A 16,195-nucleotide genomic window follows, 5' to 3' on the forward strand; every position below is an offset into this window, starting at 1 on the left:
GCTTTGTAATATACCTTGAAGTCAGGTAGTGTGATGTAACCTTTTGCTTGGTATTGCTTTGGCTATTTGGGATCTTTTGTGATTTCATATGAATTTTGAGATTTATATTTTATATATGTGAAGAATGTCATTAATATTTATAGGGATTGCATTGCTCTGAGTAGTGGAGTCATTTTAACAATATTCTTCCAGTCTGTGAGCATGGACATCTTCCCATTTATTTGTGTTCTTCTCCATTTCTTTCAGCTTGCTTTGTATTTTCCTTGTTGTGGTCTTGAAACTCCTTGGTTAAATTTATATCTGGGTATTTTATTATTTATTATAGTTATTGTAAATAGGATTACTTTCTTGATTTCTTTTTTAATGAGTTCATTATAAGTATACAGTACTGTATTTATTTGTCAGTTCTAAGAGTTATTTTGGTGGCGTGTTTAGGTTTTTCTATAAATAAAGTCACACTGTCTACAGACAGGGAATATTTGACTTCCTCTTTTCTAATTTGGGTACATTTTATTTCTTTCTCTTGCTTGATTGCTCTGGCTAGCACTTCCAGTACTATGTTGAACATGAGGTTTAGTGGAAAGACTTTCAGCTTTTCCCCATTTGGTGTGATATTAGCTGTGGGTTTATCATATACGACCTTTATTAAGTTGAGGTATGTTTCTTCTATGCTTAATTTGTTGAGGGTTTTTATAATAAAGGATATCGAATTTTATTAGATATTTTTTTCTCTGTCTATTGAGATGTCATATGGTCTTTATCCTTTGTTTTGTTGATGTGATACAGCACATTTTACTTTCCTTCAACTTTTAAGTTCAGGGGTACATGTGCAGGATGTGCAGGTTTGTTACATAGGCAAATGTGTGCCATAGTGGTTTGCTTCACAGATCATCCCATCACCCAGGCATTAAGCCCAGCATCCAATAGCTATTCTTCCTGTTGCTGCCCTCACCCGACCCCTGCCTGACAGGTCCCAGTATGTTCTCTCCCACATGTCCATGTGTTCTCAGTGTACCACATTTAATGATTTATGCATTCCTGGCATAAATCCCACTTGATCATGGTGCATTATCTTTATGATGTGCTATTGGTTTTGTTTTGCTAGTATTTCGTTAAGAATTTTTACATCTATATTATCAAGATTAATGGCCTGTAATTTTCTTTTTCTGTTGTGGCTTCATCTGGTTTTGGTATCAGTAATACTGGCCTCATAGAATGAGTTAGGGAGAATTCCCCCCTCTTCAATTTGTTTTGAATATTTTTTAAAGAATTGGTGTTAGTTCTCCTTTATAAGATTGATGAAATACAGCAGTAAAGCCACCCACTTTGGGCCTCCATTTTGTTTGGGAGACTTTTTATTACCAATTCAATCTTGTAACTCATTATTGGTCTGTTCAAGTTTTCAATTTCTTTCTGGTTCAATTATGGTATATTGTGTATGTCCAGGAATTTATCTATTTCTTCCTTTCCAATTTGTTAGCATACAGTTTTTCATAACAGTCTCTAATGATTCTTTGTATTTCTGTGATATCAGTTGTAATGTCTTTTTTGTTTTGATTTTATTTATTTGGGTCTTCTCTTTTTTCCTTGGTTAGTCTAGTTAGTTATCAATTTTATCTTTCCAAAAAATATAATTTTTTTACTTCATTGACCCTTTGTATTTTTTTTTTCTAGCCCCTACTTCATTTAGTTTTGTTGTAATCTTTATTATTAGCTTCCTTCCACTAATTTTGAGTTTGGTTAGTTTTTGCTTTTCTAGTTCCCTCTTAGCAGGGCTTTTGCTATATCCATAGGTTTTGGTATGTTATGTTTCCATTTTCATTTGTTTCAATAATTTATTTCCTTCTTAATTTCCTCATTGACACAATGGCCATTTGGGAGCATGTTGTTTAATTTTTGTACATTTGTACAGTTTTTTAGAGTTCCTCTTGTTATTGATTTCTAGTTTTACTCCATTGTGGTGAGATAAAATATTTCATATGATGCTGATATTTTTGAATGCTGAGATTTGTTTTGTGGCCTACTGTATGGTCTATCCTGGAGAATGTTCTGTGTGCTGATGAGAAGAATGCATATTCTGTTCTGTAGTTGTTGGATAAAATGTTCTGTAAATGTCTGTTATGTCCATATGGTTTATAGTGCAGATTAAATCAGATGCTTCCTTGATGATTTTCTGCCTAGATGATCTGCCAGTGCTGAAAGTGGAGTGTTGAAGTTCCCAACTATTGTTGTATTTAGGGCTATCTCTCTCTTTGCATCTAATAATGACTCTTTGTATGTCTTGATGCTACAGTGCAGGGTGTATATGTATTTACCATTGTTATATCCTCTTGCAGAATGGATGCCTACACCATTATACTAAACTAATGACCTTGTTTGTCTCTTTTGATTTTTTTTGACTTAAAGCCTATTTTGTCTGATATAACTATAGCTACCTCTGTATGCTTTTGGTTTGCATTTACATGAAACATGTTTTTCCATCCCTTCACTTTATTGTGTCTTTACAGGTGAAGTTACTTTCTTGTCGGCTGCATATAATTGAGTTTTGTTTTTTAATCTGTTCGGCCAGTCTATAGCTTATTGAAGAATTTAAACTGATTACATTAAAAGTTGTTAGTGAAAAGTGAGGAATTGCTCCTACAGTTTTGTTATTTCTTTTCTGGCTGTTTTGTATACCCTTTGTTCTTCTCTTCCTTTTTGTTATCATTATAACTTGGTGTTTTTTTTTTTTTTTTTTTTTTTTTGTGGTAACATTTGGCACCTTTCTCTTTCTCACCAGTGCATATGTTTCACTAGTGACTGTTACACCTATGGATGTTTTCATGATAGTAGACACTGACCTTTCACTTCTAGATGTAGAACTCCGTTAAGCATATGAATGAGAGTCATGAAGGATTCCCTCGGTTTTTGGTTGTCTGTGAAAGACTATTTCTCCTTCATTTTTGAAGGATAGCTTTGCTGGCTATAGTACTCTTGACTGACAGTTTTTTTTTTTTTTTCCCCCCATCAGCACTGTGAATATATCATCCCATTCTCTCCTGGCCTCTAAGGCAGGGGTCCCCAGCCCCCAGGCTGCGGACCAGCACCGATCTCTGGCCTGTTAGCAACTGGGCCGCAGAGCAGGAGGTGAGTGGCAGGCAAGTAAGCATTACTGCCTGATCTCTGACTCCTGTCAGATCAGTGGTGGCATTAGACTCTCATAGGAACACAAACCCTATTGTGAACTGGGCATGCAAGGGATGTAGGTTGTGTACTCCTTATGAGAACCTATCTAATGCCTGATGATCTAAGGTGGACAGTTTCATCCTAAAACCATTCTCCCCACACCCTGGTCTGTGGAAAAACTATCTTCCACGAAACCGTTCCCTCATGCCAAAATGGTTGAGACCGCTGCGCTAAGGTTTCCCTTGAGAAATTCACTGTTATTCTTATGAGGATTCCTTTATATGTGATTTGATGGTTTTCCTTGCTGAATTTTTAATTATTTGCCTTTGCCTTTTGATAGTTTATAACATGCCTTGGGAAAAACCATTTTGGGTCAAATCTATTTGGGGAACTTTGGGCTTCCTAAATCTGGATGTCTAAATCTCTTGTAAGACTTGGGACGTTTTCAGCTACTATTTCATTAAATAAGTTTTCTATACTTTTGCCCATCTCTTCTATTTCTGGAACTGCTAAAATTAGAATATTTGGTCCCATTACGTGGCCCTATACATCACATAGGCTTTCTTGTTTCTATTCTTTCTTTTTTGTCTGACTGGATTATTTCAATGACAGTTCTCAAGTTCAGAAATTCTTTCTTCTGCTTAATCTAGTTTATTGTTGAAGCTCTCAATTTTTAATGTCATTCATTGGATTCTTCAGTTCCGGGAACTCTACTTGGTTCTTTTTTTATGATACTGATCTCTTTGTTAAATTTCTCACTCATGTCATCAGCTGTTTGATTTCTTTGTATTGTCTGTATTATTTTGTATCTCATTGAGTATCTTTAGTATCATTATTTTGAGTTCCCTTTTTGGCATTTCATAATTTCCTTTCCTTGGCATCTGTTCCTGAAGAATTACTGTGTTCATTTGAAGATGCTATGTTACCTTGCTTTTTCATACTTCTTGTGTCCTTATATTGATATCTGTGCATCTGGTGTTATAGTCATTTCTTCCAATTTTATGGGTTCACTTTTATAAGAAAAGGGTTTTTCCTAGAAATGTATTTATAGTGGGGTTGGCTGAGTAGGGTGCTTTGGCTTTGATTCTGGGTGACTGCAGTAGTGTAGTCTTCGTATTTTTTTAGCTGTAATTAGTGTCAGCAGTATCTGATAGTTCCTCAGTGGCTTAGGCTGTGGTTGTCAGTGTAAGCTGTGGCAAGGAATTAGTCTTCATGGTAGCTGGATGAGTGTGCCAGTCTCAGTCTCCCCAGTGATTTATGCAGGCACTGAGAGTATCAGGTCTAAGCAGGCCATACCTTGAGCATCCAAGTGGATTGTTCTGGTGCTGACAGTGGCAATAGTTGTTTGGGCAGGTAGACAGGTCCTTGGGCCCCTGAGCAGCATGTCTGGCACTGGCAGTGGTAAGCCAATCCTCAGGCTCCTAAGTGTTGTGTGCAATAGCCACTGGTATCAGTGATGGTCTGAGCAGGCCAGTCCTTGGGATTCTGGGATATGTGCACATTTGCCAGTGGTGAACAGGATGGGTCTGTCCTTATGCCACTGGATGACATTTGTGAGTGACAGTAGTGGTGAGTATGTCAGACCAATCTCCAGACCCCTGGAGATTGTGTGCAGGTGGCGGAAGGCAAAGAGAGCCCTATTCTCAGGTGCCCACAAGGTGTGCATGGGCATCACTGGTGGCAAGTGGGGTGAGTCTATCTCCAAGTCTCCCAGATTGTGTGCACAAGTGCCTTCAGCTGCAAGCAGAACAAGACTGCAAGATCCACAGTAGTAACACTGGCTTCAATTAGTGGGGTGGGTCAATCTACAGGCTGACAAATGGTATGCTAGAGCGTAAAGGTGGTAGATTGGGTGGATCTGTTCTTAGGCCCCTGGGTGTGAGTGTGGGCACCAGTGGCAGCAGGTAGGGTGGGCCTCTCATTAGGACTTCCTATGGTACACTTGGCTGTAGGCAGCAGTGAGCAGGGTGAATTAATCCCCGGGCCCCTAGAGAATGCACCTGTGTGCCAGCAGCAGTGGGCGGAGTGGGCATGTCCTCAGATCTCCCAATGGTGCATGTTGGCAACAGCTGTGACAGATGGGTGGGTCAGCCCCCAGGCTACCAGATGGCATGCCTGGGCACTGCTGGTAGTGGGTGGAATGGGCCTATCCTAAGGTTTCAGATGGCATACGAGTGGGCCAGTCCCCAGGCTCCCTGAAGGCATGTGCTGTTCTGTGGTCCTGCTGCTGGAGGAAGCAAGGTTGCTGTCAGTGGCAGCATCCCTAGATAGGCAGCTCTCAGGCTATGGGGAGCGCATGCTTTGGCTCCCTTTGTCCTGGGGCCAGCTTCCTTGGTGTGCTGAACTGCCTGTTCCCTAGGGTGTAGGACAATATGTGGACAACAGTGCTGGATATCTGGCTTCACTACTGGGTCCAGCCAGCATCATGGCAATTTAGCCCTCTAGAAAGATGTGGAGGGATGTCAGCAGGGTTCCAGAGATGTGAAGATGCAGGGGTTCTTGGGACCTAAGGCAGAATGTAGTTCGATGGAGGCTGATCTCCCAAAATGGCAGAGAGGTGCAGCTGCTTGAGTCTCGGGGATATGTGGGACCCAGTATCAACTCTCTCGCTGGAACAATGCTGTTGCATGGGCTCCAGGTAGCTGCCTATACTAGTCTCAGTGCCCGTAAGAACTGAAAAGCTCTCCCATAGCTAGAATTATAGGAGCCCATGGTGGGAATGTGGACCACTGGAGATCACTTGCTAACTCTTTCCGTATAATGAAGGCAGAACTTAAAGAACATGGTAGTGCTTTACTTCACTTTATTTTCCCAATGAGTTCTTCCTGGTATGAGCTGATCCTGGCCAGACTGGTGGCTTTGCCTCTCTCTCCTTCTGTGCCTCAGAGGTTCCCTGTGACTTCCCTGTTGAATTCCAGTGCTTCTCTCCAAGAAGCTCTATTTGACACTTAGTTATTTACTTACTGTTTTGATCCTTCTTTGTAGAGGAAATGAGTTCTGGGTGACTGTAGGTATTCATTTTGAACTATTATTTTTTGCTTTGTTTTCCCTGATTAGTTGTGGAAGGTTTTACAGATTTATTATTTGGATTTACCTTTCTGAGAGTTGCCTATTTAAGGTAGTTTATCTTATTGATTCAAGAGAATGTCTATATTCTGGATGTATTAGTATTCATCATCTTCTGATGATTTCTTATTATACCTTCAACTGAGGTTATTTCAAGTTTATCAGCATCCTCCTCCCTGATGTTCTCCTCATTGCCATCTTTCTTAGGAGACTTCCTTTCATACTTAACTGAGAAAGACTGAGATTTAAAAAATTAGTGCTCCAGTCAAAGAGACAGACATGCTCTAAGGTTTAGGGGCATCTGGGCACATATGACCTAAATTTAAATAATTATGACAAAAATATAAGACTATACACGGCTTCCAAAAAAATGTCCCAAAATCCTCTGAGAAGACCATATATCTTTCAAAATCATACATTATAAGGATTTCAAGAAACTCTGGCAAGTGCTTCCAAGTCTGACAGTCATTGGTAAGCCAAGAATTCTCACATGGCAGGCCTTAATTATTTAATCTAATGTGAGGTTGAAAGAAGTAAAGACAATGAATTTAATGTCTATTTCATTCCACTTGCTATGTAAATGATGTTGTCTCCACTAACACCAGGAACTGGTAGAGATACATCAGGGGAGAATACTGTAGAGACTTGAGAAGCCTTTGTAGAATTATTAAACAAAAATGACCACTAATTTTAGAAAATACAATCAAGAATGGTTATGAGAATGATTCACTTACTTTGTACCTTACAGGCTCTTCGGCTTTAACACTAGAACTCCCTAAATAAAATTTAATTTCAAGCAAATTTTATTTATTTGGATATCTAAATTATCTTAGTATTACAAATACTGTTTTTAAAATATTAAACTTAATTAAGAATTTGGGACTAAAATAAATGAGATAATGAGAAAGTGAAAACTTTTTTTAAAATTAAGAGTTCATTTTGAGTTAATTATATACAATTACCAAAATCTAATTGCAATTTATTTCCTATTGTCTGTGGGAAGAATCACAGGCAAGGGAATTTACATTGCTGCCTTCCTGCATAAATGCTACAGAATGAAAATGAATAATACGTGAGGTCTTAACAACAAATAAGAGCAAATGGTAGGGCACAGCTGAGCTAAACCATTGGAAGATAATTATCACATGAAAGATGGTAATGATTTCAAAAGTCATAAGTTGTTTCTAAGTCCTTTGGTTTCTTTTTTAGTTAGTTTGTTTGATGTTAATTTATTGGTTATACAAAGATAACCCTTAAGAATGAACAGTTTTGTAATTTTGAATACTCCTATAAGATATGACCATTTTTGTACTTTTATATAATACTGAGCAATTCAACAAAAATTTTTATTGTTAAGAAAAGAAAAGCTACCTTGCTAAGTGCTTTGGATGATATAAAAAGTCACTACCAGGCAGGGCTCAGTGGCTCATGACTGTAATCCCAGCACTTTGGGAGGCTGAGGTGGGTGCATCACCTGAGGTCAGGAGTTCAAGACCAGCCTGACCAACACGCTGAAATACTGTCTCTACTAAAAATATAAAAATTTGCTGGGCATGGCAGCATGCACCTGTAGCCCCAGCTACTCAGGAGTCCGAGACAGAAGAATTGCTTGAACCTGGGAGATGGAGGTTGCAGTGAGCTGAGATTGTGACACTGAACTGCAGCCCAGGTGACAAAATGAGACTTCATTAAAAAAAAAAAAAAAAAAAAGAAAGCCACTACACCTTCAAGTACCCTAATAGTAGAATAAGGCAAATATACAAGTATCCATCATCTATACATAATATAAGGGCTATAAAAGAAACACAAAGAAAATATTTCTGGAAGAGATAATATTTGAGATAAGTCACAAAAGACAGGATAGAATTTTGATAGGCTAGAGATAGGGACCTATCCTCCCTACCTCAAACACACACATACACACATATATACGTATCCTACCCCACCACACCCTCCTAGGAAATTATTAATAGAACATGGATACCTTTGGGGCAGAATTCCTATGCTTACTATAGCTCTGATAAATAACCATTATGTTCTGTTAAATAAGAAAAAAGTGTTCAATTTGATTTCTAAAATATATACAGATGTTGTATATATTTGTAAGCATAAAGAAAGGTTTAGAAGGATACATATTAGAGTGCTAACCCTAATTCAACCAAGACAGTCAGGACAGACAATAGAATAGAAAATAAAAAATGACCGATATTTTCTTAATATGTCTGTGATGTTTTACTTTTTACAAGAGAAATGTTGACATTAAAACTTTTTTAAAGTTCAATTAAAGATTTTTAAGGTGGTTTATGAAACAAAATTTATAATATAAAATTATACATACTCATGAATAAATAAGAAATAATAATATATAGAAAGATTACCTCCAGATGATGAGATTATAGGTACATTTTATTTTCTTCTTTAGTATTACCAGCATTTTATATTTTTTCTACCATAAGCAAGAAAGTAAATCAGTAAAGACACAGATAAACATGAATAGTATTAAAAATAAAAAAATTTAATTAAAAAATACATATCAACTAAGGAAGAACTATAATATCCCTACATAAAAAATATGAACATAGGAAGGAAGTGAAAATTCCACAAAGAAACACAAAGCATTAATAAACATAGAAAAGTATTCATTCGAATTGAATACAGAGTGACTGCAAATTACAAGATTCCATCTTTCTGCCTACTAAATTGTGAAATATGGTTTATGTATACAAATAAACATTGGAGAGCTAATTTATATGACTGATTGAATACACATCTCTATTCTCTTCTAAAACCACTGAAAACTAATATTAAAAGAACAAAAAAGTTATAAAACCTATGAAGCTGCAAAGTCAAGACAGCACAACAGAGAAGAGATGTTATCGAATTTTAGAAGGCTGGAAAGCAGGTGTATCAGTTGAAACTCAACTAGCCAAGTAGTAAAGTCAAAACTGAAATATCTGCTAGCTGGGGTTGAAAGATGCTATAAGCTGAAATATGTCAGAGAACTCCTGAAAGGCTCAGGGACTGGAGTAAGCAGGTAGAAATGTAGATGGTACTAAAAGCACAGCTGATTTAAAGTCTCTACAGTAGTGAAAAGCCAACGTGTCCTCCTCTATCCGTTCCATTGTATGAAGATGACTGGAGGTTTATCTCCCAGGAGAGGCTCAGAAAGAATGACCTTGAACTTGGGGGCCTGAAATACATTCAGGGCAGAAATCCATATAGTTAAAAAGGAGATTAAGTGAAAGCCTATGTAACAAGTGATGAGCCCATTTTTTTTTACTTCCCCTGGCTCCCCACATTGGCATGAAACTTAAATAATGCTTTGATCTCTTATTTTCACACCTGCAAGAGATTTATCCATAGGGAAACTGATCATCCCAAGAGAAGAAAACCTATGGATAGTAGCAAGAGTCCCCAACGTGCCTACCTGATCATGGTGAAGTCCATTAGCTGACAAGCTCTGCTCATAATATACTTAGAGCTTTTCATAGTTTTTTATTGTTTTGCTTCACAGTATAGGTGGATCATCAGACATTTGTGGAAAAAAGCAATTTGAACTTGCTGAAAATAGACACAATTCACCAGGAAGAGATAAAACTTCAAAAATTATTACAAATATTCTCAGAGATAAGAAAAAAACATTGCATATGTAAAATGAGAATGGGTTTTATTTTAAAAAATGGCCTTTCTAAGAATAAGATGTTTTCAGAAATTAAGAATTATAACGCTGGGTGCAGTAGCTCATGCCTATAATCCCAGTTCTTTGGGAGGCTGAGGTAGGTAGATCACTTGAGCCCAGGAGTTTGAGACGAGCCTGGGTAACATGGTGAAACCCTGTCTCTAAAAAAAGCACACAAAAAAATTGGTTGGGTGTAGTGGCGTACCTGCAGTCCTAACTACCTGGGAGGGTGAGTGGGGAAGATCATTGAGCCCAGGAGACCAAGGATGCAATGAGCTGTGATTTGCCGCTGAACTTGAGCCTGGGCAACAGAGTGAAACCCTGTCTCAAAAAACAAACAAACAAACAAAGAAACAGAAAATCAATATGAAATATAGGAGAGAAAAATAAGAAAATCAGAGTTTATTCTAAGAGTCAACATCTCAGTAAGATGAGTTCTTGAAAGAGACAATACATTAGCAAAGAAAATTTCTCTAAATTGAAGAAAGCTTCCCAGTTAAAAGATTCTGCATGAATGCAAAAAGGTGTAACTTATGCATATCAGCATAAACTTTTAGAATTTTAGAGAAAGGTAAGTCCTAATAGTTGTGATGGGGAATAGGTCACATAAAAAGATCAAGACTCAGACTGCAACACACTTCTTAATAGCAATACTAGAAACTAGAAGGTAATAGAATACAACCTTCAATCCTTTTTGAGGAAAACTATTAAGTCAGAATGCTATATAAAGTTAAACTAAAAATTAAACATGAAGATTGACTAAAGACATTTTTTCAGAGGTGTGACACAAAAAAATTACTGCCTCTGTACTCCTACAGTAAGCTACTGCAGAGCATGTTCTAGTAAGATGAAAGGGTATAAACCAAAAAGAGGATAGGATGCTATCTAGGAAAAAAGGAATATAAGATAGAAAAGAAAGAAAATTTCCAGGATGATAGGTAAGGAAATTTCAGATGAAATCACTAGACAAAACACCTAGATAATAATAAAGTTCATACTAGAGCAGGATTTTATGGAAGTCTCCAGGAAGGATATCTTGTAAACTGTAATTGGCAAACACTGTATATATTTATTGTATGCAAAGTGATGTTTTGATATACTGTATGTATTCATTGCAAAATGATTAAATTGAGTTGGTTAACACATCTATCATCTTACATATTTATATATTTTTGTGGTGAGAACATTTAATATCTACTCTCTTAGCAATATTTAACTATATGATACATTATTATAGCCATAGTCACCATGTTATACAACAGACCTCCAGAACATATTCATCCTTACTGAAACTTTGCAGTCTTTGAGCAGTATCTTCCTATTCCACCCCCTGCCCCTGCCTCCAACCCCGCAGGCCCTGGCGACCACTGATTCAACCTTTTTAGATTCTACGTATAAGAGAGATCACAAAGTATTTGTCTTTTTGTGCTGAATAAGGCATTTTTAAGCTCCAGAGAAAATAATTATACAAAATTAAATTTAATAATAATACATAGTTCAGCTGTGCACACAATATTTACAGTCTTATAGGTATTTTGATATAGATATATTGAGAGGACAGAGGGAAGGAAATAGCACATGTAGGGGTATGTTATATATGTAGACAGAAATATGGAGAGAGGGAGGAGACGGAAAAAGGGAGAAAGAAAGGTAAAGCGAGGGAAGATAAAACGGAGAAAAGGAGGGAGCAGATAGTTATCAGTGAGAGCTAAATCATCAACTTCCATAGCAGAAAGTCAATACTAATAACTACATGAAGTCTGTTATTCAGAAATATGGATAAAAATACTAGAAGGAACAGATAAAAGAGGAAACATCTACAACAGTCAAAACTGCTTGTTGGAAGAGGAACGTCAGCAAGATGGATGGCAGAATAGGACTTTCAAGGACTTGTCCCTGCCCCTCCCATCTCCCCCATCAGAAACATCAATTTGAATAACCATCCACCTACAAAAATACTTTTATAAGAGCTATATAAACCAGATGAGAGATTATAGCACCAGGTTTTAGCACAAAAATAAGAAGGAATGTATTGAAGAGGGTAGGAAGAACAGACTTACATTACTGGCAGTACCCTTTCCCCAAACTCTGGCAACACAGTAGACAGAGATACCCTGTATTTGGGCAGGGAAGAGAGGGAAGTGAGAACCAGACTTTGCCTCAGACGCTAACATCAGGCCCACCTCAGTAAAAGCTAGAGTTGGGCAGCCCCTCCTGGTCCCAGACTCTAGGCCAATACTACATAATGAGCATTCAGACCTGCCTCAGCACCAGGTGGGATCCTGCTATTCCAAATTCCAGCCCTGCCTCAGATTCCAGACCAGCCCAGAGCCAGGTCAGTCCACAAAACCCAAGTTTACCCCTGCCCCAGTCTAGATTGGCATCCCTGACCTCCGGTACCAGGCCTGCCCCATGCTACGTCAGTCTTTATGGTCCCACCCTGAGGCAGACCCAGGCCTGACACCACAGAACCCAGTGCTGGGCTGGCTCCACAGACCCAGGATCCAGGACCCAGTTTCAAGGCCTACTCTTTAGCTCCAGGATCCAGATTGGTTGTTGCGGACCTAGCCTCTAGGCCAGCAATCACACAAAACAATTTGGCAATGTGAATCAAGGATCGGAAAAAGATTCATATATACTTTGTACTAGTAATTCCACTTACAGGAATCTATAACAAGGAAATAGGTAGAGATAAAGTTAAAACATTTATTTAGAGAAATGTTCTTCAAGGCAAAATTTATAATAGCAAAACCCCGTATTATCCGATAACAGACTAATAGATATATATTGAGCAGAGTTGCCAAGCAATACATATTTGTCGAATGAATTAATGTTTTCACAGAGTATATAATAAGACCAGAAAATATGATACAGTGAAAAAAGTAACATAAACTTCTGTATAAGCATAATCCTTAATACTCAACATAGACTATAATACCACACCAAAAAAAAAAAAAAAAAAAAAAAAAAAAAAAAAAAAAAAAAAAAAAAAAAAAAAAAAAAAAAAAAAAAAGAAAAGAAATAGAAAAAAGCTCAAAAGATTATCTCAAAGCTGTAGGATTATGAATGATTTTTATTTTGTTTTTCATACTTTTCTATATTTTTCAAAAATTTATAACAGGAATGTACTTATTCATATGGTCACAAAACTGTATTAATCAATATAGAGTTATAAATGCATACCAAACATATTCTAAATATTTATGCCCTTAATATTCTTGTTTTCACTAAGACTTCAGGTTTACCTTGGTCCAGAGTCACTGCCATTCATATCCAGTTTGAGTTCTTGGGGTTTAGTAAGCTCTTTTTCAGCAACCACTTCTCTCGACTTAAACAGAGCCTGAGCTCTTAACCTGTAAAAATTAATTTTAAAAATTTCTAATCTTGTGAAGCCTGATAACCTGAATGATAAACTCTGGAAAACCATGCTCTTTCAGCTAGATCCCCAGAAATTATTTTCCAATTAAAACTCAGTCAAAAATAAATGAGTTAAAAATAAATGAGTAATTCTTAAATATACATAAACAAACACAAAATGATTTCATAGTAACTTAAATTTTCTTTATAGAAAAGGTAGGGAAGATTAAGTTGGTTAGAATATCATTTAAAAATTCAAAATTATAGACACTTCAATAGGAGTACTTTAAATATCTGCTGTAGAAAGTTAATTCTTCCCTCTATTCATTGTAAGCAAGTGTATTGCAATCACCAGTGTCTCAACGTGAATTCTAGTAACTCTAACACTGACCCTGACCAACATTTATAGGGGAAGCATCCACTTCTCATACTGCCATTTCAAAGAATTAGCGGCACAGCTCACTAACCAACATATTTTCCCTGAGTCAAAGATGAATTCTTCCAAAAGAACTGGAAGACACTTTATCCATCAATGCTTACTTAGCCCTACATTGACATGTACTGAGGAGGGAAAGCCATTGAAAAACTCAGCAAAAAGGTCTTCTACCGGGAGTTTGAGTGTCAGTCACTGGTATCAAATATGTGACACTTATTTTCTTGTCTTTTAAGAAATGTTCTCTGGTTATCTGTAAAAGTATATTCTTTAACTATGAAATCAAACTCTGAAGTGTAAAAATATTATTAAAACAATATTGTCATTTTCATCATTGTCAAAAGACATTCCTATAATTCCAACTAACTGGCTGGAATTAATGTACAAAGTACATGGATTAATTCCCTAAAGGAACTTACAGTTTAAGACTAATATTTGGTGGTGACACATAGGTAGGAAAATGTAGATGCAAAATGCCCAAATCAGGGAATTATGAGAAAAGTGAAAAAACAGCAGCAATAATATCAGTCACAGTAGCTTCTACAGCAGTAGAGATGATCTTGGTGACAGCAACTATGTTTAAGGAGTGCATTTTATATATACTATTGTACTGATCCTTACAACCACTCTATAACACAGTTACTTTTACCATTATCTATTTATAAATTACTAAAGTGATGGCTAAGCCAGGCACATAACTCTCTCAAGGTGACACATTTTTCACTGGTGAACACTGAATTTTATCATAGCTAGGTAGAGAGTACAAGTAATAAGGCATATTGTTAGAGTAGGAGACAAAGGTAAATATTTATAATTAGCCTTGATTTTTATTCATTATACATACACTACTTTGCTCCAAAAATGATTTAAGGTGGTTCTTGCCACAATCATGAATAATATTCTGGATAAATCTTCTCTGATCAATCTGGAAAGTGCTCACAAAGATAATACCCTTTCGAAAGCTGTTACTGACAATCATGTAGTAGCAAGGTGACAGAACGAATCATTAATTACAATTTAAGTAAATGTCAATGTCATGCCAAATTTATTCTAAAATGACAAGCTTGTCCCAAGATTCTGAACTACTGTAACAATTCTGTGCTACGCATTTGGTATTCAATTGGATTGCCTTCCCAATATTTTTCTTGAACGTTCTGAGCACTATAAACAACGGCTTGTGTACAGCAGATATTAATTCATGAGTTTAGTTGAAGTGAAATTCCCTGAGGCCAGGCGTGGTGGCTCATGCCTGTAAGTCCAGCACTTTGGGAGGCCGAGGTGGGTGGATCACCTGACAGGAGTTTGAGACCAGCCTGGCCAACATGGCGAAATCTCATTTCTACTAAAAATACAAAAATTAGCTGGGCGTGGTAGCAGGTCCCTGTAATCCCAGCCATTTGGGAGGCTGAGGCAGGAGAATCCCTTGAACCCGGGAGACAGAGGTTGCAGTGAGCCAAAATCACACCACCGCACTTCAGCCAGGGCTACAGAGTGAGACGCTGTATCCAAAAAAAAAAAAATTCCTTGGGGCAGGTAAATGACAAGCTCAGTAAAGATATATAAAAGTTAAAATTTTATATATATATATGAGATTGTGAGTAATATAGCGAGCCAAGATCAAGTCTTGCGTCTTTTAATATCCCTCACATAGAGTTTTGTGCAGAGTAGAGGGCTTAGTAAATATGTGCTCAGACAAGAAGAATGAAACTCAATTACAGAACACCATTACACATTAAACAATAAGGTGCTAATTTTGGACATATTCAATAACAAATTATTAGTTATGTGAAAAAGAAACCAGACCTAGAAATTTTAAGTAGTGGGATTTTGACTGTGTTATAATGAAAAGTCAGGGTGTGGATAAATGGAAAAGTAGGACAGAGATATTTAAATCAGAGGAAAACGTAGAGCTTGAGAAAGAAACATGAATGATATACTGAAAAGATCTCAAGGAAACAAATCTGCCTTTTGGAAAAAAAACTTTATTTCTCAGGAAAAGTGGGACAAATGGGTAGAGAGGTAGTTCCAAATTATAAAAGGCTTCAAATTCTAGGTTGAATAAACATAACCTAATACAAAATTATCAGGGGTTTTTAAAATTCAGAAGTGGCACAATAAAAGCAATGTCTTAGGAGGATTCATTTGAAATAGATATTCTTGTTATATGATACTAATGTGCAGAAGGTTGAATTTCAGATAACCCAAAAGTGATAAAATTACATAAACCTAAAAAGTAGGCCAGAGAGTAGGGCAACTTTCAGCCTAGAAATATAAATTGTGATACCGATTAATTAAATGCATAGATTTATGGTCCTAGTTCTGGGTTGCACAGCTAACTATGATAAAACATGGTGGCAGTAAGCAGGAGAACTAGAGGTGAAAGCTGTTCAATTAAAAATGTCTTGGCGGGGTGCAGTGGCTCATGCCTGTAATCCCAGCACTTTGGGAGGCTGAGGTGGGCGGATCACTTGAGGTCAGGAGTTTGAGACCAGCCT

The 16,195-nt window shown here is 37.0% G+C and overlaps 1 protein-coding gene across 3 annotated transcripts in view; it reads right to left on the reverse strand.

The window, feature by feature from the left end:
* Positions 1-16,195, reverse strand: part of KIAA1328 (KIAA1328 ortholog) — a 396,284-nt gene that overhangs the window by 126,927 nt on the left and 253,162 nt on the right. For 2 of the 3 annotated variants that reach the window (XM_011986135.1, XM_011986133.1), the window contains one exon: positions 13,156-13,263. The exons of the other annotated variant lie outside the window; for it this stretch is intronic. In XM_011986135.1, coding sequence (XP_011841525.1) covers positions 13,156-13,263 — 108 coding nt within the window. The remainder of the gene's footprint in view (positions 1-13,155; positions 13,264-16,195) is intronic. 3 annotated transcript variants of the gene reach the window in all.

Source organism: Mandrillus leucophaeus, unplaced genomic scaffold (genome assembly GCF_000951045.1).
Source record: "Mandrillus leucophaeus isolate KB7577 unplaced genomic scaffold, Mleu.le_1.0 Scaffold294, whole genome shotgun sequence".
NCBI lineage: Eukaryota > Metazoa > Chordata > Mammalia > Primates > Cercopithecidae > Mandrillus > Mandrillus leucophaeus.